The sequence below is a fragment of the Barbus barbus genome, assembly GCF_936440315.1.
Source record: "Barbus barbus genome assembly, chromosome: 6".
In the NCBI taxonomy this organism is placed as follows: domain Eukaryota; kingdom Metazoa; phylum Chordata; class Actinopteri; order Cypriniformes; family Cyprinidae; genus Barbus; species Barbus barbus.
This window is the reverse complement of record NC_136734.1, coordinates 34,492,878-34,514,199: the sequence shown is the minus strand read 5'-3', so window position 1 is coordinate 34,514,199 and position 21,322 is coordinate 34,492,878. Positions and strand designations below refer to the sequence as shown.

The 21,322-nt window shown below is 36.8% G+C and overlaps 2 protein-coding genes across 3 annotated transcripts in view; one reads left to right on the top strand and one right to left on the bottom strand.

Annotated features, from left to right (window-relative positions):
- The first annotated feature begins 915 nt into the window (after positions 1 to 915).
- arpc5lb (actin related protein 2/3 complex, subunit 5-like, b) lies at positions 916 to 5,877 on the top strand. The gene is made up of 4 exons (XM_079418644.1): positions 916 to 1,240; positions 4,724 to 4,795; positions 4,889 to 5,065; positions 5,184 to 5,877. Exons 1-4 carry the CDS (start codon positions 1,100 to 1,102, stop codon positions 5,244 to 5,246), a joined length of 453 nt encoding a protein of 150 aa, XP_079274770.1. The 5' UTR covers positions 916 to 1,099; the 3' UTR covers positions 5,247 to 5,877.
- A 1,338-nt stretch (positions 5,878 to 7,215) lies between these two features.
- LOC306870990 (protein SCAI-like) overlaps positions 7,216 to 21,322 on the bottom strand; it is a 30,274-nt gene continuing 16,167 nt past the window's right edge. The window contains exons 4-18 of one of the 2 annotated variants that reach the window (XM_079418626.1): positions 19,612 to 19,707; positions 19,328 to 19,414; positions 19,126 to 19,224; positions 18,852 to 18,948; positions 18,421 to 18,519; positions 17,348 to 17,500; positions 17,065 to 17,166; positions 16,776 to 16,877; positions 15,011 to 15,089; positions 14,294 to 14,393; positions 14,107 to 14,188; positions 13,607 to 13,679; positions 13,270 to 13,443; positions 13,056 to 13,156; positions 7,216 to 10,078 (exon numbers count right to left, since the gene is read on the bottom strand). In XM_079418626.1, coding sequence (XP_079274752.1) covers positions 9,932 to 10,078; positions 13,056 to 13,156; positions 13,270 to 13,443; positions 13,607 to 13,679; positions 14,107 to 14,188; positions 14,294 to 14,393; positions 15,011 to 15,089; positions 16,776 to 16,877; positions 17,065 to 17,166; positions 17,348 to 17,500; positions 18,421 to 18,519; positions 18,852 to 18,948; positions 19,126 to 19,224; positions 19,328 to 19,414; positions 19,612 to 19,707 — 1,591 coding nt within the window. In that variant the 3' untranslated portion in view covers positions 7,216 to 9,931. Of the gene's footprint in view, positions 10,079 to 13,055; positions 13,157 to 13,269; positions 13,444 to 13,606; positions 13,680 to 14,106; positions 14,189 to 14,293; positions 14,394 to 15,010; positions 15,090 to 16,775; positions 16,878 to 17,025; positions 17,167 to 17,347; positions 17,501 to 18,420; positions 18,520 to 18,851; positions 18,949 to 19,125; positions 19,225 to 19,327; positions 19,415 to 19,611; positions 19,708 to 21,322 lie in introns of both variants that reach the window. The other variant, XM_079418625.1, reaches the window with a different exon arrangement.

The window sequence follows — 21,322 nt, the reverse complement described above, 5'->3', positions numbered from 1 at the left end:
ACAATTTGACCGAGATACAACTATTTGAAAATCTGGAATCTGAGGGTGCAAAAACATGAAAATATTGAGAAAATCGCCTTTAAAGTTGTCCAAATGAAGTTCTTAGCAATGCATATTACTAATAAAAAATTAAGTTTTGATATTTATGGAAGGACATTTACTAAATAAATTAATGGAACACGATCTTTATTTAATATCCTAATGATTTTTGGCATAAAAGAAAAATCGATCATTTTGACCCATACAATGTATTGGCTATTCCTACAAATATACCCGTGCTACTTATGACTAGTTTTTTTTTGGTCCAGGGTCACAAATATAATATTTAAATGGTCTATAATTAATTAATTCAAACAATTGCTCTGTCTTTGTCATAAATGATCGCAGATCATGTAATACATAATAGTAGTCAGTGGGGAGGTTAGTTATACAATTTCAGAATTCTAAGTAACGTTGCATTAAATTATTATTATTTTATTAATTTATTTATTTATTTAGCAATTTTTTTGGGGGGTCTTACTGCACGATTGAACGATTTCGCCTGTGTAATTTTACACCAGTTACGATTAGTAATAGTAAAACAAATACGTTCACTAACTAAAAATAAACTTTAGTCCAAAAAATATAGGAGAAATACAGCTATTTGCATTACTTAAAGAGACAAACTGACCGAATTCACTCCAGTCGCGTGGGGAAAAAAATACAAAGAAAGTAAACGATGACTTGGTTGTGAAAAAAATTTACAGCGATGTGAATACTGATTGTCTCAGGCCCTATATATTCATAAATGTAATCTATATTCCAAAGTATTGACCGAATTTCTTAAAATCATTTCCTACACTCCCACTCAGCAGGCGGCAGTAGTACTCCAGCTTTTGCTATCATACCTTTCGTATTAAATATGCGGCTCTGCATCGGTTCACTGAAACAGCTCATGTGCTGGTGTGTGGCGGTATAACACACTGAACGCAGCCCACTTTGACTAAGCATTGAGCAACTCATCCATCTTTGGATGTGCTTCCATGCGGAGTGCCTGACTCTGACTGTAAGCAGAGACTGAAATCTCCCATCGGAGCACTGGAGAGGGACACTGGCCCCGATGGCCAAGAACACGTTGTCTTCGCGCTTCAGAAAGGTGGACATTGATGAATTCGACGAGAATAAATTCGTGGACGACCACGACGAGCCTGCCGACCAGCAAGGACCTGATGCGGTGGAAGTCGACAACCTTATCAGGCAATATCCTTTAATGTGAGCGCTACGTTAATAGGGGTTGCGACATGAGAGCGCGCGCCTCTGTACAGTACTAGGGCACCACGAAGTGATGATCGTGCGGCTTTGTTTACAAGATTTTAACAGCGCGTCGGTTTGTGTTTCTTTAAGCTGCGGCGATACTTTGGTGTAGTTTATAAGTTGCTATAAAATGTATCACGGTTAGCACACATATATTATACAGCATAACTGTTTTCAACATTGATAATAGTAAGCAATGGTGTTTTGAGCACCAAATTAGTTCATGATTATAGTTTACTTTCCTTAATCCAAATGTTTATCAGAATCAGCTTTATTCTCCAAGTGTGCGCAAACACACGAGGAATTTGTTGTGGTTTTTAAGAAGCTCTTGGTACATGCATACATGCATATCTGACATGAGAACAGAAAGATTTAAATTTGACTTAACAATAAATAATAATGTGTATAAATCTGCAACAGAGGATTTATGTACAAATTTGTGCATTATTTACTCGATTTAGAAAATATGCATATGTATTTACATAGTACTTGAGAGAGAGGCAATAATTAGAGATGGAGAATGAATTACAGAACACGGGTAATAATTTCTGTGTTAGCTGTTTAGGCTGGAGATGGCATGGGGGGTGTTTTTATGCCTAGATGATCTAGTGCATTTGTAGCATCTGCCTTAAGGTTGTTTCCCAAATGTTGCACAGTCTAAAAAAAAGTTATTGAAAGTGTGTTTTATTCTTGGTCACAGCTGTAAATGCTGAAATTGCTTAATAAGGCCCAAGAGAACTTTGCAATCAATACTCTGTGACAGGAATAATTTAATATGAGTACTTTGAAATCGAACATTTCATCAGATGAATCAATAAGTTACTTATTCAAAATGGGACTTTTCCTTGTGGTCACAAATGTGACATGTTTATGATTCCTTTGATTATGATTTTTATGAAACAGCGATATTACACCGTTTGAATTATGACATTTTAAATGCTTTTTTTATTGTGCTTTAAGACAGAATGATCTTTTATAGAGGTAAACTGGAATTCAACCGCTTGGGACATGTGACTGTTTACAACAGTCATGTAAAAATGAAATCAAGACAGCCTGTGCTTTCATTTACAGTTGACAACTCTACATGAAATACAGCAGAAGTAGTTTTTAGATCATTCAAATTCAAAATACATTTTCATCACTAATTTGCATCCAACACCTGATGGGAGGAAAAAGAAATGTCAGATCTGTAAACGCTGCTTGTTGCAGCAGTTTGTGTTTTTAGGACAGTATGAAAGTATTTCTTCTTATTTGAAGTGACGCGTTTTAAAAATGTAATTAAGCTTTGACAGGATTTCAACTTTTATTTTATATAATATAACGTACTCTTTCCTCGAGAGTGTTTTGCTGTCTTGTTTAGAACAAGAGCGGCGTGACAGTCCAGATACATCATTCTGTCACAGATTTCCAATTAGGTTAGGCTGTGTTTATCATAAGCAAACAGTACATTGTCTCACAGTAATAAACCTTTTGTGGGAATTGTGAATCCACACGCTATTGTCACATTGCCATTCTTGTTTCCTTGTACTGTATAGACTGAGGTGTACAATGGTGTGATTGTCTCTGTGATCTTTCTATTTGTTTATGATCTCCATGGTGCAGGTTATACTCACAGGTGAAATATGCCTGAACGTACACTCCTCTAGTTTTGTCATCATTCTGTTATGTAAAGGGTTGGGATTTGGCCCTGGCAGGATGTGAAATAAAATATTTGACTTCTATATCTGAGGCCATATCAGGGCTTTCTATTCAATTGTGCCCAGAGACCTCTGATTTGCATCAGGCTTCCTCTTCCTCTCTGCTCTACCATAGTACCTGGTTTAGTAAGTTCCTGTAGATGGTATCTGATGGAGCAGCTGTAGCCAGTGAGACCAAATAGTTCTTTTCAGAGTTCACTCTTACATAGGGGATTCTCTTTAACCATCTCACTGTACAGTTGAGTGTCCTTTATCCTTTAATATGTGTGATGGTTTGTCCAGCTGTGGCAGGCATCAGCATTTGACTTGTTTAGCAGCATTTCTGTGCAGTGGGGCAGAATGCAAAGAGCTTGATCTTGCTGAACCGCAATGTGTTGTTATAGAACACTGAGCTGCACTTTGAAAAACAGGAGGTCCCACAGGAGCCGTACTTGGTCCCTGTAGAGTTTGTTGATGTTTTGAATCAATCCCTGGCAGTACATGCTTTTATACAGGGAAAATTGTAACTTTTTACTGATAATATCAATGAATTTATAGACTATGTATATATTGATTTGTTTGATCAAAATACACTAACAAAAAGCAATTTTGTAAAATATTAAAATTAAAAAATGTTTTCTATTTTAATATATTTTAAAATGTAATTTATTTCTGTGATGACAAAGGAAGATTTTCAGAAGCCAGTATTCCAGTCACTCGAGTGTTCAGAAATTATTTACAATATGTTGATTTCATGCTGAAAAAAACATTTATTATTATCAGTGTTGAAACCAGTTGCTTAATACTAGCTATGCTGCTTAATATTTCTGTGGAAACCATGAGATATGTTTGTCAGGATTCCATAATGAATAGAATGTTCAAAATGCATCCTTACTCAACAAAGGTAATCATTTCTTTAAAAACAATCTTAATGTGTACATATGTACGTATGTGTACAAGTATCTCCTCTGTATAAATTCACCAGCGTGGAAATTTCATTGGACCTTTTTCATTTCTCATTCATGCTCCTTTCACTATTTTGAGAAGTGTCTGTCATCAAGTGGTAATGCAAATGTAAGGGATTCTCTGACAACTTAGTTCAAAACGTGGCCGTTCAGCTTGTACAATCTTTCATACTGCAACTCAAATCCAGAAGTTCTATTTTACAGTGAAGAATTTATTGTTGGATAAGTTATCCCAAACTTAGGTGGAATGTCCTCAGCACAGCATGACAAAAGGACATCTGGGGACAAGAAGTTAGAATTTTTCTGGAACACTAGGACGCTGAAGTCGAGTTTTCTCTGTTTTGCTTCTATGTTGAGGTCTTCTATTTTTAATATTGAGGTCACAGCGCCTAAAATTTGAATACTTGGATTAAAAATTTATATTAATGTCTCATCTAATTCAGAGGCTGAAATTAATCTAGCTGGGATAGCCATGTCTCTCTCCATATTAATGCAGTGTCATTCAGAGCATGTGACAGTTGTTGCAGAATGCAGTGGCAGGCAGCTGCAGCGCACCAAACAATCAATCATCCACGTTCCTGAGAGTTTAGTCCCATCTGAAAGATTCATTTGTTTTGAGAAATTCCTTCTTGGGCTTGAGTGTTGCGTATATGTTTGAGACCACTTTATCCGAAAAACTTCATTCCTCCTAGTGTCAGTTTATGCAAAATTTAAAGCTTCCTTTTCTGCACTGTAGGTATGGTAAGAGCTTGAGCTATTGATGTCTTCCTTAACCAGCTTTAATGCACAGGGGACATGATGGCAGCCCTTCATATTGCTCTTAGGAACCCTCCAATCAACAGCAGGAACCCAGCAATAAAGGTACAGACCGTTTTACCAAGAACTACATTTCAGAATGAAGCATATGGGGCGCAGACTGGACAATTGCATCTTTCCTGTCTTTCGTTCTCTCAGGAAAGAGCTCAGGCTGTGGTATTGAGGGTTCTGACATCATTTAAGAGCAGCGATATAGAGCCCGCTGTTAAATCTCTCGACAAGAATGGAATTGATCTTCTCATGAAGTACATCTACAAAGGCTTTGAGAGGCCCACAGAAAATAGCAGTGCCATATTGCTGCAGTGGCATGAAAAGGTAAACCCAAACTATCAAGAGTGAGGTAAAAAAAAAAAAAAAAGGGCCTTAATTTGTTTTACATAATCCATGGGATATATATTCTTTAAATAACATAAAAACATTTTTTATATAACAGGCATTTGCTGTTGGAGGACTAGGCTCTATTATTCGAGTTATGACAGCTAGGAAGACTGTATGACTACCTGACCGAACCTGAAGACAAGTGACGCTGTCACACCGAGGACACCAGGCAGGTTTGCCTGTTGCTTAAAGGAAAGAAGAAAAGACCATCATTTTGAATGCCTCTGTCTTGAAGAAAAAAACTATGAACTGTAAACTGTAGAGAAACACCAAAGCACTTGTTTCAAACTGAAAAAAATTTGCTTGTGTAAAAGTGAAGTAATGTTCACATGCCAATATAGCAAAATTATTCTATGATATATACTGGCATCAAAAAGATTTCAATCCGACATGGTTTTGAGTGGGAAGAAATGTACTGTGGAAGACAAAACAAACCCGGTATATGTGCTATGAGTAACATGGTGAATACAGCATATTTAAGATCAGGTGAATGAGAGCAGCAGAAGTGAGCTCGTACATTTTAGGTTGTTAATGGATTTGAAGTGTTTTCTGTGGTAAAAAAAAAAGGTAGATTTTATCAATGTTGTATTTTTAATTTTTATTTTATTTCACATCTTTGGTCCCATACTCTTGTTTTGTTTTTGTGCAGAGATTTAATAATGGAACCAGTGATGTACACCAAAGGGGTAGACTGGGGATCATTGTAAAGTGCCTGCTACATAAAGTAAATGGATCTCCTTCATGTTGTCATCTGTGTTTGATTTACTTTTAATGCAGTATTTATGTAAAGTATGAACATGTTATTATCTAACCGGCCCCATATTGAAATGGTAATACTGTACCACATACACGTCTACTCTGTTTGACAGCTCTATCGGGACGGTGACCTACAGAGGCAGGAAGGGCAGGGTAATTAAGATAATACATAATCAGGAAATTAAGATAAAGGGGTCTTTATATTATTCTGAAGGATGTGCTACTGATAACTTCTATCATGCCAAGACCAGTTCCTCTGAGATATCATTGAAGGAACAGTGCTGGAATCTCACTGCTGGGCCCAGGAGCCGCATATATAAATGTCTAATGTTTTCCACATAGTCTATATATTTATATGGACTGAATCTAATATTTACGATTTTACGCCTGGCAATTTGAGTATGTGAGGAGTTTTACAATCAAGTCTTAATTAGAGATGCACCGATACTAAAAAAATCGGATTATTTGTATGTTATGGCTGTTAAATGGTCTATATGGGAGCCTGTGTCCACCACCGAATAAAACATAAAAGGTAATGGTGACTCTCTCGCTCACATTTCTGACTTTTTTCTCATAATTGCAAGTTTACATCTCACAATTCTATCTTTTTTTCTCATAATTGCAAGTTTACATCTCACAATTCTATCTTTTTTCTCAGAATTGTCTCATATAAACTCGCAATTCTGACTTTTCTATAAACTCACAATTGCAAGTTATAAAGTCAGAATTGCAGGATATAAACTTCCAATTGTGAGAAATAAAGATTTTTAATAAAGATCAGAATTAAGACTGACTTAATTCTGACTTAACTTGCAATCGCAAGTTTATATCACGCATTTCTAGCTTCCGTTCTCAGTATTGAGAGTTTATATCTCGCATTTCTGATGCAAGTTTGTATTTGGCAATTATGAGGCAAAAAAGTCAGAATTGCGAGAAGTCGCAATTACATTTTTTTTTTTTTATTATTCAGTGGAAACAGGCTTCCATACTATACAGTATTAACCCTAATCTAAATAAAATACTAAAAACTAAAATCAATCATTTAAATTCTATATAAGCATTGCAACACAATAATGAATATTGGATTTAAAAATGAATTCGGAAGTTTGATAAAGATTGCATTTCAGTGTTTTTAAATGTTACAGTAAATCAGCGTCAGATGATGTCAAAGATGATCTAATGAACATAACACGAATGTCCAATACTGAATGACACAAATAGATGGAAATATATTTTAAATATCTAAAATATCATGCAACCCCAATCTTAATCATTTCTGTATCAGTTATAGTGCTATTAGTACACGAAACGGATGAAGGAACACCACAAATTAAACAAAACATTCATGAACTTTTTAATGTTCTTAAATAGCATTCTTAAAAACAAAAAGCTTGCATGTTTAGTATCATCACATTTTTTCTGTATTCTTCTTTTTCTGCATTTAACAACAAACATCAAATATAATTTGGCAACAGATAAGACGAAACAGTTTAGTGATTAAAAACACATGACAATTGGACAATGCAAGTATGTTCAACTAGCAACTCTAGAACCCCTTAACTTATAAAGAAAGAGTATTCTGACCATTACATCATTTTTGAAAATGTTCCCTCCCACAACAGTAGGAACTGGTAGAAATCACCCGTACTACACCTTAGATCTGGCCCCATGTTTACAATAGAAAACAAATGCAGTTGATTTTCTTTCTGTTCCTTCCAATCATGGCCACTAATGCATTTACAGGTTGCATTCAAATGGAGCAGGGGCATCAACATTTAACAGATTAGCTAATTAACATGCATCTACTACAGAAATTTGGGCAATTGGTAAGAAATGCTTTGTTAAAATTATTTTTAAAAAGGGTTTGCATTTTCAAGGGTTTGCAAAATTGCATTTTCCCTTAAATTTTAGGTTGGTAGGTTTCTGTTGTGGTACATTTCACGTTTTCAAGTGCTTAAGAGTCTGTATTCACCCCTGTGCTCTCAGCTAAATGATACGGTGTGAATACAGCACTATACTGGGACAGTCCCAGCAAGAACTCGCTGGGTTAATTTACAGGTTCCTGGAAAGTTATACACACATACTAATAAAAAGGCAAAAGCATTTGACAGTCCACCAGTCAAGGTCAAACAACTAGACAGAGAGGAAACAGTGACATCCACCATCTGTTTCCCTCTTCATCTCCATCCAGCCCTTCTCCTTTTGGCAAACTAAAACGACACAATAAAAAAAAGCTAGGCCGTAAAACAAATTTGTGCCTGCAAGAGCACAGACAACTCTGTTGTCGGCTTAATTTGGGCAGTGGATATTCCATGGGAAGGTTAATTGTGTTTGGCAGTGATTTGTTTGTTAGCAAACTTTTCTCTTTTCATTCAAGAGGAATAGTCAAAAAACAAACAAAAAAAAGATGCAAGTGGAAGAAGCAGCTACGTGCAAAAATATCAAATACAGACAGAGATGACAGAGTACTAGAATCGTACGGGACATTGTGCTCTCCACATGCAAGAATCTTTTGGTCCCATTCGAATGGCCACGATCAACCCTGCAGTTCGGGGGGAAAGTCGGTAAACGCTGAAATATCAGTCACCATGTGTGGTGTTTTCTAACATAGATCACAGACGGAGGAAATGATAAGCTATTTGCCAAGCGTGACATAACGGAATGATCAGACATGCCTCTTGCCAACAGCACAATAAATAACATCAGAATCAAACTTAAATAGTGCAAGTAAAGTGCAAGGCTATTGTAACCGTTTTCATCGTAATTAATGAAACAAACGAAACACCGAACACATCACTTCTTATTAGACCGATGCAGTGCACTTGTCCTTGAGACAGATGGAGTTGTGAAAGAGGGACGCTCTTATGCCATGATCCTTGGAATGTCAGCTGACTGCACTCTTGTGAAGCAGCGGGAGGGTGCGCAGTTGAGACAGTGGCATGGTCCATTCACAGATTAGACAAAAGAACACTGCCCCGTCACATGCAGAGGGTCATTTTTTCACAGATCTGCCACGACGAACAACCCAGACAGACACACTTCTCTGCATCACATTGACTTCTTATAGAACTATACATATATTTATATGTAGATATATACACAAATTTGTACTTATATACAGGAGTACGCCTGTACATCTCTGTGACACTATAAAAGAGAGCTCTGTTGGCTATTGGTGTCCATTGCACACATGGAATAAGACATTAGGTTATTACATCAGCTACGCAAGTATGGGCTTACCACACTAGTACAGAGGCATGCTAAAAAGAATCAACGCTCAATAAAAATGGAGATTCTGGTGTCCACGTAGCATTAATTAATTAACTGATGACCGAAATAACCCAAAAGAGGCACAGCGTGGTGGGCCTCCTTCGAAAGACCAGGCGAAAGTCTGTGGAATTTGTGTGACGATGGAAAAACGAACACGTTTTAACGAACGAAAACAAACAAAAAGGCCAAGATGGAGCAAAGAAATGCAAACATGCAACACGCTCCCTATGGAAAAATGTTGTGTAAACGTTGCAGAGGCAAAGAGTTGAGAAGGAAAACAAACTTCCTTCTCCAAAATGTGTTTTGCCAAAGCCGTAGGCTCATCTTTTTGGAAGAGTCTCCTTGGAATTACACCGATTCTCTTAAAAAATGTTTCCAAGTCTCCTTTCTTTTTGTGCTCTATTATCACCTTCAGAAACGGCGATAGCTGCCCTCAACAGGTCTGAACGCCCGTGTGCCTGCGCCCATACACTCATACGATACATGCATGTAGTCAATTTTCCTGCATGTTGGGAGCAACTCTTTCGCATCTGGGTGTGTGTAGCTCCTTAAAATCTAAAAATACATGTGAACTCGACAAATTTTCAATATCTGCCCACAAAGATTAGATATTTTGTGTAGTTGAATAGATTATTAAACTACTGTAATCTAGATCTAATGAGATTAGGTTAAACAACTATCTTATTCAGAAGAACCTACATACAACTTGTGTTTGTGTGTGTATGGGCATGAGCGTGTGTGCTTGTGTCTGCAGGCTGGCATGGTGCCACCATGTGGTCAATAGTTATCCAACATGCCATCAGAGAAGAGGTTTTGCACCTCCAACATGGCTGCCAGCTCCAGGACATGTTTCTGTAGTAGGCTGCTCTCCACCATCTCCTGTTTGGGCAGCGGGGGGTATGATTCTGGAAAACTCCTCGCTTCCTGTAACAAGCACACAGAAATATTCTGATCCAGCTGCTCTGTGACAATATCTTGTAAATGTGCTTGCAGCTGTCAGTCAGTGGTCCTCAATCTGTGAAGTAAGTAGTGCCACCAGGAGGTAAACAACGCGACTCTGGAAAAGTCAAAATACTACAAAATAAAATGTATATTCTAATTAAATCATCGTTTTTCAGTGTATTATATCTACTTGTATATACAGCTTTGTATGTCTAATACTCCAATAGATGCCTGATTGTGGGATACAACATTTTTTATTTTAGTATTATCTGTATACTACTAAAGTATAGGGATAGTTCACCTAAAAATTTTAATTCTCTCATTAATTACTCACCCTCATGTCGTTCCAAACCTGTAAAACCTTTGTTAATCTTCGGAACACAAAGTGTTCCGCAGTGGTTCAACCGTAATTTTACGAAGCAACGAAAACAAAGAAAACAAAAATAATGACTTTATTTAACCCTGGTGTCATTTTGGTGAGTATCACATACAGTGCCTTGCGAATGTATTCATACCCCTTTAAATGACTTTTTTCCACATCAATCTACACTCCATACACTATAATGGTAAAGCCCCCCCACCCAAAAAAAGGTTTTTAACATCTTTGCACATTTATTAAAAATAAAAAACTTAAATGATTCCATTGCATAAGTACTCACACCCTTATCTGGGACAGTTGAAATTTAGCTCAGGAGCATTTATATTGCTTGTAGGTGTTACTAGGCTTTGAGTGAAGGTAACCTGTGGCAAATTTAATTGAATGGGTAAGATTTGGAAAGGCACACATGTCTTAATAAAAGGTCCAACAGCTGATAATGCATATCAGAGCAAAAACCAAGCCCTGGGGTCAAAAGAACTGTCTGTAGAGCTCAGAAACAGGTTTGCGTCAAGCCACACATCTGGGGAAGGGTTCAGAAAAAAATAATGCTTCATTAAAGGGTCACGGAAGCATGTAGTCTCTGTTACCCTTAATGGAAGAAGTTTGAAACAAGCAGGATTCTTCTTAGAGCTGGCCTCCTGGCCAACCTGAGCAATTGATGGAGAAGGGCTTTGGTTAGTGTGGTGACGAAGAACATGATGGTCACTCTAGTTGAGCTCCATGATCATATGTGGAGATAGGAGAAATCTACAGAAGGACAAACATCACTGCAACACTCCACCGATCTAGGCTTTATGGTGGTGTGGCCAAACTCAATCCTCTCCTCAGTGAAGACAAAAGAAAACACACTTAGAATTTACAAAAAAGCACCTAAAGGACCCTCAGACTCGGAGAAACAAGATTCTCTGGTCTGAAGAACCTCAATTCTAAGCATCATGTTTGAAGGGAACCAGCTTTGCTCATCACCTGCAGAGTACCATACCAAAAGTAAAGTGTGCTGGTAGCAGTTTCATGCTATGGGGCTGTTTTCAGCAGCAGGGACTGAGAGACTCATCAGAATAGAAGAAAAGCTCAAATGCACCAAAATATTGAGAGAGCCTTAATGAAAACCCAGTCCAGAGCATTCATAACATCAGGCGGGCAGAAGGTTTACCTTCCAACAGGACCGTGACCCTAAGCACACAGCAAGAGTGACATATACACAACGCTGTGAATGCCCTTGAGTGGCCCATCCACAGCCTGGACTTGAACCCAATCAAATATTTCTGGAGAAACCTGAAAATGTGCATCTGCCCCCATCCAACCTGACAGAGCTTGAGAGGTGAATAGGTGAGGAGACAAATGGCAGATAATTGCCAAATGATGAGCAAAGCTTGTCACATCAAACAAAAAAGACTTGAGGCTGTAAAGGTGCTTCAGCTAAATATTTAGTTAAGGGTATGAATATTTATGCAATGTACTTATTTGAGTTTTTTATTTTTAATACATTTACGAAGTTGTGACAATTCTGTTTTTGCTTTGTCAGTTTGATGTATGGAGTGTAGATTGATGTGGGGGGAGTAATTTAAAGCAGTTTAACAAACAGCAACATAACAAAATGTGAAAAAAATGACATTCGCAAGGCACTGTATGTAAACAACAAATGCTGTTCTGTGTCAGCAGCACCAAACACGGATATATTGTTTACACTTTGATCTGAATGTAAAACAACTTATCCGCGTACATAGTTTGCATCCGTTGTTTATGTATGTTATACTCTCCAAAATGGCGCAAGGGTGACAAGGAGGAGACGAGTAGTAGTTTTCTTTGTGCACAAAAACTATTCTCGTAGCTTTGTAAAATTATGGTTGAACCACTGATGTCACGTGGACTATTTTAACGATGTCCTGACTACAGTCTGGACCTTGATCATGTTAGGATCCTTGCTATCTATTTGAGGGTCAGAGAGCTCTCAGAATTCATCAAAATATCTTAATTTGTGTTCTGAAGATCTTACATGTTTGGAACGACATGAGGGTGAGGAATTAATGACAAAATTTTCCTTTTTGGTTGAACTGTCCCTTTAAAGTCAAGGCAACATTTTCCATTGTTAAGCTGTTTAAGTTTCTCATCTAATATTTATATTTAATTTTATTGCTTCATTAATGAAAACATTGTAGAAATAGTTGTAGATTTAGATAACACTGAGTACAAATGGCTGTTGATCAATGTAATTGTGCCACCATTTTGAGTCCACACATAAAATATAAGGCAACAAGGAAAAAGGGATGATTGATTTAAATATTATTCAATTGGATCTCAGTAGAAGTTCATTTCCTGATGGTGAAAAATAATGGATTTAGAGCTCGTTTTTGAAAATAGCAGCCAACAAATAAATGGAATCGGTCTGTTTCTGAGAACCTTTAAGAGCTGCATTACCTCATATTCAAAAAGGTATATATTTAATATTTATTCATTATTTAATCATCATTTATTCTGGTTCATGAGATAAATATGATTATTATTTTACAGATCATTACTAAATCACACTAATGCGTTTAATATATTAAAATAAAAAAAATGTATTCAGTTCAGTCTCACCCGGTAAAGCTTGTGTAATCGCAGTGTGGTGCAGCAGAACACGAAACGGATCATGAGCAGACGCAGAAATTCATCTCCGTAAAATTGCAGAAAGGCCTGATCTGGAAGACAGTCAACAGGAAAATTATGAAATATCTGTCTGTTTCTTGGTCCAACATGTCACTGATATGTAAAAATGTATGTAAGCGTTAAAAAGGGCACATATTGGCATTACCTATAACTCGGGAACTCGTGATCATCTGGCCAATGTCATGGAAAATCTTCCGTAGGAGTTCCTGGGCCTTTTCCCACAATCCATAGCGCATGCTGCTTAGTCCACACACAGACAGGAAGCCCATGAGGGGGTTGTAAAGGAAAAGAGTAAACAGACTCCCACGCTGACACTGGTCTGTGAGTGAGTAAAGAAGAAAACAACAGTTTAAAAATACAATAGATAATCAGTATATAAATAACAGACAATCCTACATCAAAGAAAAGATAAAAAATGTTAAGCAAATACTAAAAATGTTTCCTGTCTCCTAATACAGTGCCTAAACAACAAAAAAGGAGACCTTGCATGCTCTTCGGATACACTGTCGGAGAAAGCAGGCAAACAAGTGGCTGGCCAAACAGATTGGAGAAATTCTACAGAAAGACAAGACGACAACAAGCTAGAGTTACAAGAAAAATCATTTTTAACAGTAAATTTGCTCTACTAGTACACAATGTGAATGTGTTATAAAATCTACACAAGGGGGCGCTCCACTACTGAACTATGCAATCAGCTAAAGAAAATCAGTTGAGGAGGGAGAAAAAACAAAAACAAAGGGTGATCCATCTATGAGTAAAAAGAAAAAGCTACAACTGTGTCCCAACTACAAGGTCTATTTCTGCTAACTATTCTCATGTATATTCTAGTCAATAAGTCAGATAGTCTTATTTATAGAGCAACCACATGGCTGCTCTTGAATAATAAATGGCCTCATGATGTCACGAAATGTGACATCATGAGAAACGTGAATGTGAAATGTGAGTGTGACAAGGAAAGGGAGATGAATAGTTGATGTCTCACCTTATAAGCTGTGCTGTTGGTTGAGTCGACAATGATAAACAGAGGTTTCCTGGTGAAGGGGAAAAGGTCTCCTGGGTGGAGACTGAAAAACACGTTTGTGCATACATGCGTGTTAAAATAACACCTCAGTGTCTCAAACATGTAGTAAGAACGTTTTAGTTTCTAGCAGACTAGCACAGAGGCTCACCAGTGCATCTCCTTTTGTGCCTGGTTTCTCTTCTGCACCATCTCGCCGTTTACCACATCTCGATTAGTATTGGTCAGGACACCTCCAAAGTCATAAGGTCCTATACATAATAGAAATGGTGATGTTAAATAATATCGATAGAACAGATTTGACTCCTTCCTGTTTGGATCACTCATCAAAATGAAGCCAAAACTTTCAAGGTGGATCAACTTCTTTTTGCCCATTTCCAACACTATCATTCAAAAATTTGGGGTCAGATTTTTTTTTAAGGACATTTAAAGAAAATGCTTTTATTTAGCAAGGACTCATTAAACAAAAATGTTTTTTGAACTTTCTATTCATCAAAGAATACTTGTTTTTTTTAGTGCTGTCAAATCGATTATATATATATAAAAAATTTAATAATATACATATTACATGTATGTCTTAAATATTTAAATAAAAATGTGTGTGTGTGTATACATATAAATATACAAAGTACACATTATGTAAACACAAACTTTTATTTTGGATGTGATTAATCGCGATTAATCGATTTGACAGCTCTGATAGAAACATCGTACATAATATTACATAAATGTTTGAATGCCCTAATTTGATTGGCTGAGCAGCTTCAAGAGTGCTTGTAATTAGTAGATATTTATGTAAATATAAAGAGAACAATATTCCAGATCATCCCGTGTCAGAACAACAGTGTGCTAAAACACCTCAGCGTACCTTCACACTCTGAGCGTCCAGAAGGAAGCACTCCAGTGGCAGAGAGATACACCAGCAGGACGCTATTGGCCGGCAGTTCCTAGCAATAAAAGAATCGGTGAAAGAAAAGAAAACTTTCAGTGACTAGAACAGAAAAATTAATCCATTAAACCGGCTAATTAAATCAGAACATTCACTATGATACAAATGGTAAAGCAGAGTCACAGCAAGCTATTTATCAAGTTCAGTGGCACGCTAAGTGTTATGCGGCCAGAGCATCTCAGTAACGTCGAGTGATAACACATCTCAAAATATAACAGGAGGTAGTATTCATCTTTCCAGCTACTGACTGGAAAGGGTTAAAAAAAAAAAGCACATGCAATTGCCTGTAACAATTACTTGTCATTATTTATCTAAACAAATCATGAAGCAAGATGGAAAACAGCCTAAAAATAGGGGTGTCAGAGTTAAAAATGAACTGCTACAAAAGCAAACGACAAGTATCTGAGTCATGTGTGCATGTGGGTTTTCCTCACACTCTTGAGGTGCTACGCTACAGCAGAGCAAATAGTAACACGCTAACACCCCGTTAGCATGCCATGCTGCTACACGCACACTCACACATGAGGTGTCACTCGAGAACCCAAACTAGCTCACAGGATAGACAATCAGAACGCAATAACTGTACAGAAAAACAGCTATTTTATTTATCTTTACCCTTGACTTTTGAATTATAATGAGATCCTGAGGCTTTAAAAGCCCCATAAAATCATTTGATGAGCTATGTTAGTGTGTTTCCTACTGAAACAGGTTTGGGCAAGGAACATGGAAAGGCTCCTCCCTTTTTTAAATAGCCAAAAGGATGTAAGTTTTACATTTTAGAGAAATTAACATTCTCATTCTTGTGAGCATTTGTTTGGATTAAATTGTAATTAGGTACATTGTTGTTCAAAAGTTCAGGTCAGAAAGTCTCTTATGCTTACCAAGGCATTATTTGATCAAAAATACACCAAAAACAGTAATATTGTAAAATATTATTACCATTTGAAATAACCGTCTTCTATTTCTATACATTTTTAAATGTAATTTATTCCTGTGATGCTTTTTAGCAGTTGGTACTCCAGTCTTCAGTGTTACATGATCCTTCAGATATGAAATATGCTAATTTGGTGCTGAAGAAAGATTTCTTATCATCAATGTTAAAAACAATAGTGCTGCTTTTTTTGTGGAAACAAATGTCAAAAGAACAGCCAATAAATAAATAAATAAACAAACAGTCTTTGCTGATCAATTTAATGCATCCATGATGAATATAAAGTATAAATTTATCTTAAAAAAAAACTTGCTGACCCCAAACTTTTGAACGGTAGTCAATGTTTGCTAAAAGTAAAATTTGTATATTAGCTCAGAATATATGGAACATTTGATTTAAGCTTAAGGCCATTTCACACCGAATCCGAAATTCTCGTCCAAAATCTTTGAACGTTAAAAAATAATCACGTTTACACACTGCCTCCGAAACTTTCATCCGTCATAAAGAAGATTCGGATCAGGTTCGATCTTCTGCGTTTTTTAATCGCATACGTAGCAAGCACTTTGATAAGAAAGGATAACGAATGTGAAAAAAAACGCATACGAAAATTTTGGACTCAGTGTGCAAGGACCTTTAATCATCGTGTCTGCTCCAAGGTCTTGATGCAATATAGAGTCAAATCAGGATGGAAATGACAGGATGGATTGACAATAAATTGACAGGTGCTAAAAACTGCAATGACATCAGCCAAACCTTGAAGGAGGCTGACAGGAAAGTGTAGAGCTGGCTGAAGGTTGGTTTGTAGAGGAGATATTTATGAGGGTTCTCTCTCTTGGCTGGCTTTTCATTGGGCTCCTATAATGAGAGAGATAAATAGGTGAGAGAGGAATAGAGAGACACTGAGAGCAGGCAGAGTGAGAAAGAACAGTGAGAGAGCCACTGAAAAAGGTGAAGTACTGAAATAGCGAGGGAGTAGGGGTGGAAATACTCAGAAACACTCAACATAGAGAGTGACAGGGAGAGTGTAAGAGTCTTCTCTTACAAGTGTCCCTGGCTTGGAGCTTTGTGTAGCCAGGTTCACCGGTTCCCTCTCAAGCGCTTGAAGCATACGAAACATATCGATGGTCAGCTCGCTAAACTTCACCTATAAACCAGATAAAATTCATCTTTTACAAAAACCGGAGGACAATAAAACTCTTTAGTTATTATAGCCTACATGACAAGTTTGAAGTGTCTAATCATTTACATAAGAAAGGACCACTTGAATTTGACATATTATGTAACTTGTTCAGCCTGCTAGGTGTTTTGCTGTACTGTACTCCCACCTGATTGTTACAGTTGCCAACGATGAGCACATCTGCCAAGGTGAGCTGGCCAACTACCATGCCCTGTTCAAGAGGGGGCACGCCTCTCTCCTGCAACCGATTGGATATGACCACCACAGCGTTTTCATCATTTAGGATCATAAGAGGATCCGCCTGTGTAAATAGAGAAATAGTATAAAAGAAAGACACAAATGTCAAGAAAACGTGAATATTTGTCATTAACAGTTTTAGAAGTCTTACAGAGCATATTAAATCTGTACTTTATGTAACTGTAAAGATGCATTTATAATAACCTCTGATATATTGTGCTTTTTAGTGTGCACATTTGAGGGCAACACTTTATTTTAAAGGTCCAATTCTCGCTATTAACAAACCAGTAACTAAAACTTTGGTCTCAATAAACTCCTAATTTGCTGCTTATTAATATAGTTAGTAAGGTAGTTGTTAAGTTTAGGTATAAGGAATGTAGAATATGGTCATGCATGCAGCATATGTGATTTAAGTGCTAATAAACAGCCAATATGTTAATAATAGGTATGCTAATAAGCAACTAGTTAATAGTTAGAATTGGTCCCTATACTAAAGTGTTACAGCAAAGACATTTGTTACATAAGTTTTCTGTTTTTTATAAATTGTTCTTTTGAACTTTCTTTTCATCAAAGAATCCTGAAAAGCAGCACAACTGCTGTCAACACTGATCACAATTTTAAATGTAAGTTATGCTAGTAACTTACTGTTGTAGCTGTATTTTTGAACAAATAAATAAGAGACTTCTTTCAAAAACATAAAAAAGTGCTAGAAACTTGTGCTTCAGCCCCTCCCCCCAACCACCTATCATATAGAACAGTTTTGTTTTTTTAAACTAAGGTCTGTATCCGCTGAAAAAGTTGTAAGAAAATACTTTATACAATAATTGTGATTAAAAGTAAATTCATATAATTCATTTAATATTCAGTATTCAGTCCTAAAAAAGACATGTTTTAATGACATACGTTGTTTTAAAAATATATATATTTTTTTTAATTTTATGCACTGCAAGAAATTTTTTTTTGTAAATAAAATTACAATCTCACCTCCACAAAAGCAGCAACTTCCTGCAGCACCAGGTTCCACTCTAACTGGTCCTCGGTGTTGAAGCGTTGGGTGTAGTCCTCAATCTCTTCAGACAGCTCCTGCAGAAAAACACACCACAGATGGTCTCAGACACACCCATATATACCCTGCTGTGTTTTTCTTCTCATAAACAGTGCATTGTTGGCAGTACAGGGATTAGGCCTCAATATGACATTAAAAAGCTACTATATGTATACGAGTAATTTTACTTAAACGGTGCCAAAATTGATGAGGCATGAATTTTGTAATAATTCCAGCTGCATGAGTGGCCAAAAAGACCGTCTCTGCTGACTGATCTTTTGGCAAGAACCTCTGTTCAATTGAATATCTATAGTGAGCCATGGACTTAAAATGTGTAACTGGTCCGTTTGGTCTGCTGTCCATGACTTACCTTGACCAACACTTTAACCAGGTCCAGCTTGTTGAGCAACAGACAAACAACGATAAAGCGAGCATAATACCTCAGCTTTTTTACAACCAGCTCTGGCCTGCGCAAAGGACACGGGGCAAAATTAATGAACTGAAGACATACAGAAATTTTGAGATCTTTACTTTTGCTCATAAGTACATTACTTAAGAACTTTCAAGAACATATTAAATAAAAAAATAAAAAAAGTATCAACTTTGCTCATCACAGTTCATTGTACAGCAGCTTCTTTTTTCACCTGTCTTCTTTGTTGACTTGGTGGTAATATGATCGTTGGCGAATGGCCGAATAAAAGGAAAAGGCTTCATTAAGGTAGCTTGTTTCTGAAGTGCGGAGGCTGAAGAAGATAAAAAAAATAATGCATAAAAAAAATATCTAAAACACACCTTTTGAAACAAGCTAAATAAAGATTCATGTTAAAAAAAAAAAAAGCTCCTTACTAGTAATGGTAGTACAGCTGACCAATTTTTGAGGCCACTTCACCTATCTGCCACCTCTTGAGACCATACCGGTTGTCCAGGACTTGTCTATTGTCCAGTAATGCAAAACCAAATAAGAAATTATCTGTCATTAATGTTGAAATCATTGTTGCAGAGGAGCTATCAGAGGGAAGTTTGATCAAGCATGTTAAATCTTCAGTCTTATGTAGTTCTAAGCCAAAGAACCTGCTTTTGGTAAAACCAGACCTTTCCGTTTCAAAAATAGATCCATCTAGAGGGCTGACCTGTGCTGCTGCTGAAACTTCCACAGCTTGGTGTATATGTCAAATGTTCGGCCAAAATAGGACTGCCACTGCTTGTGTCCATATTGAGGCAGATCCCTGCAGGAGTGTGAGAGAACAAACAAGAGACACAGCCAAATTCAGTTTAATAATGCATTCTCCCCATTCATTGGTACTGAAGCATCGATTTATCAGTTTAGGAATTAAAGCCATTAAATTACAAGCAAAATCAAAAACCATTTTTAAGTGTTTGTGTTCATACAATCAGTATTTGGGACTGAAAACGGATTTACAAATAGGTGTGACTCCAGAATTATCCGGTTCATATGACAACTTAAAGTCACAATGTACAGATCTTTACGTCCGTACTGTGATGTACATCTGAGTGAAACTCGGTTTTTAATTGGATGGAGGCAGATCGTCAGCAGACTGTCTCAAACAAGGACAATTTGAACAAATAACTGAAAACAAGACCCTCATGATAGCTGAATAACCATAATGACAATATTTTACAACCAAAATTGTATTCAATTCACAATTATGGAACTCTGCAACCTTAATACTGTTATTTTCTTGTTTATTATGGTGAACAGCTTTGAAACAATCTGTATTTGATAAAGTGCTATACAAATAAATTTGACTTGACTGTCTTAAAGGGATAGTTCACCCAAAAATGGAAATTCTGCCATTAATTACTCGTGCTCATGTTGTTCCAAACCCGTAAGACCTTTGTTCATCTTCGGAACACAAATGAAGATATTTTTCATGAAATCCGAGAGCTTTCTGACCCTCCATTGACAGCGACGCAACTACCACGTTCAAGGTCCAGAAAGATAGTAAGGACATCGTTAAAAATACTCTCATGAATGCACACTGCAGTCTGACACAGAAGAGAAGAAATTGTAGAATAAAGTCATAATTTTTGTTTTCTTCGCGCACAAAAGTATTCCTGTAGCTTTATATAATTAGGGTTCAACCACTGATGTCACATGGGTTATTTTAACAATGTCCTTACTACCTTTCTGGGCCTTGAACTTGGTAGCACCCTTGCTGTCTATGCAGTGTCAGAAAGCTCTCGGATTTCATCAAAATATCTTAATTTGTGTTCTGAAGATAAACGAAAGGCCTTACGGGTTTGGAACAACATGAGGTTGAGTAATTAGTGACAAAATTTCCATTTTTGGGTGAACTACCCCTTTACCAATAGAAAGTCTTATCACAATTAATTTGATACAAATGTATGTAGTAAACAATCAAACAGAGACTTCTACAATAGAAACAACTGGTTCTTCTGCAGAACACAAAAAATATATTTTGAAGAATTCTGGTAGCCAAACAGCTTTGGTGACCAATGACTTCCATTGTATAGCCAAAAAACAACCACTGATACATTTCTCAAAATGTCTCCTGTTGTGTTCCACAGAAAAAAGAAAGTCATACAGGTTTGGAAGAACATGACAGTGCATAAATGGCAAATTTTTCTTTTTTGGATGAACTATCCCTTGAAATGTTATCATTTATTTTGATTCATTTATAACTGCAATGAGACTATATGAGGTAAATGTCATTTTCCCTATATTACCAGACTTCTATGCAAATTAATTTGCTTTGTGAATATGATCAAGGTCCTGTGACTCACTGCTTTAATCACCGGTTTGTTTTAATAACTACAAAATCAAGTTTGTGTTCAAACCAATCCTGCAACCTTGATACC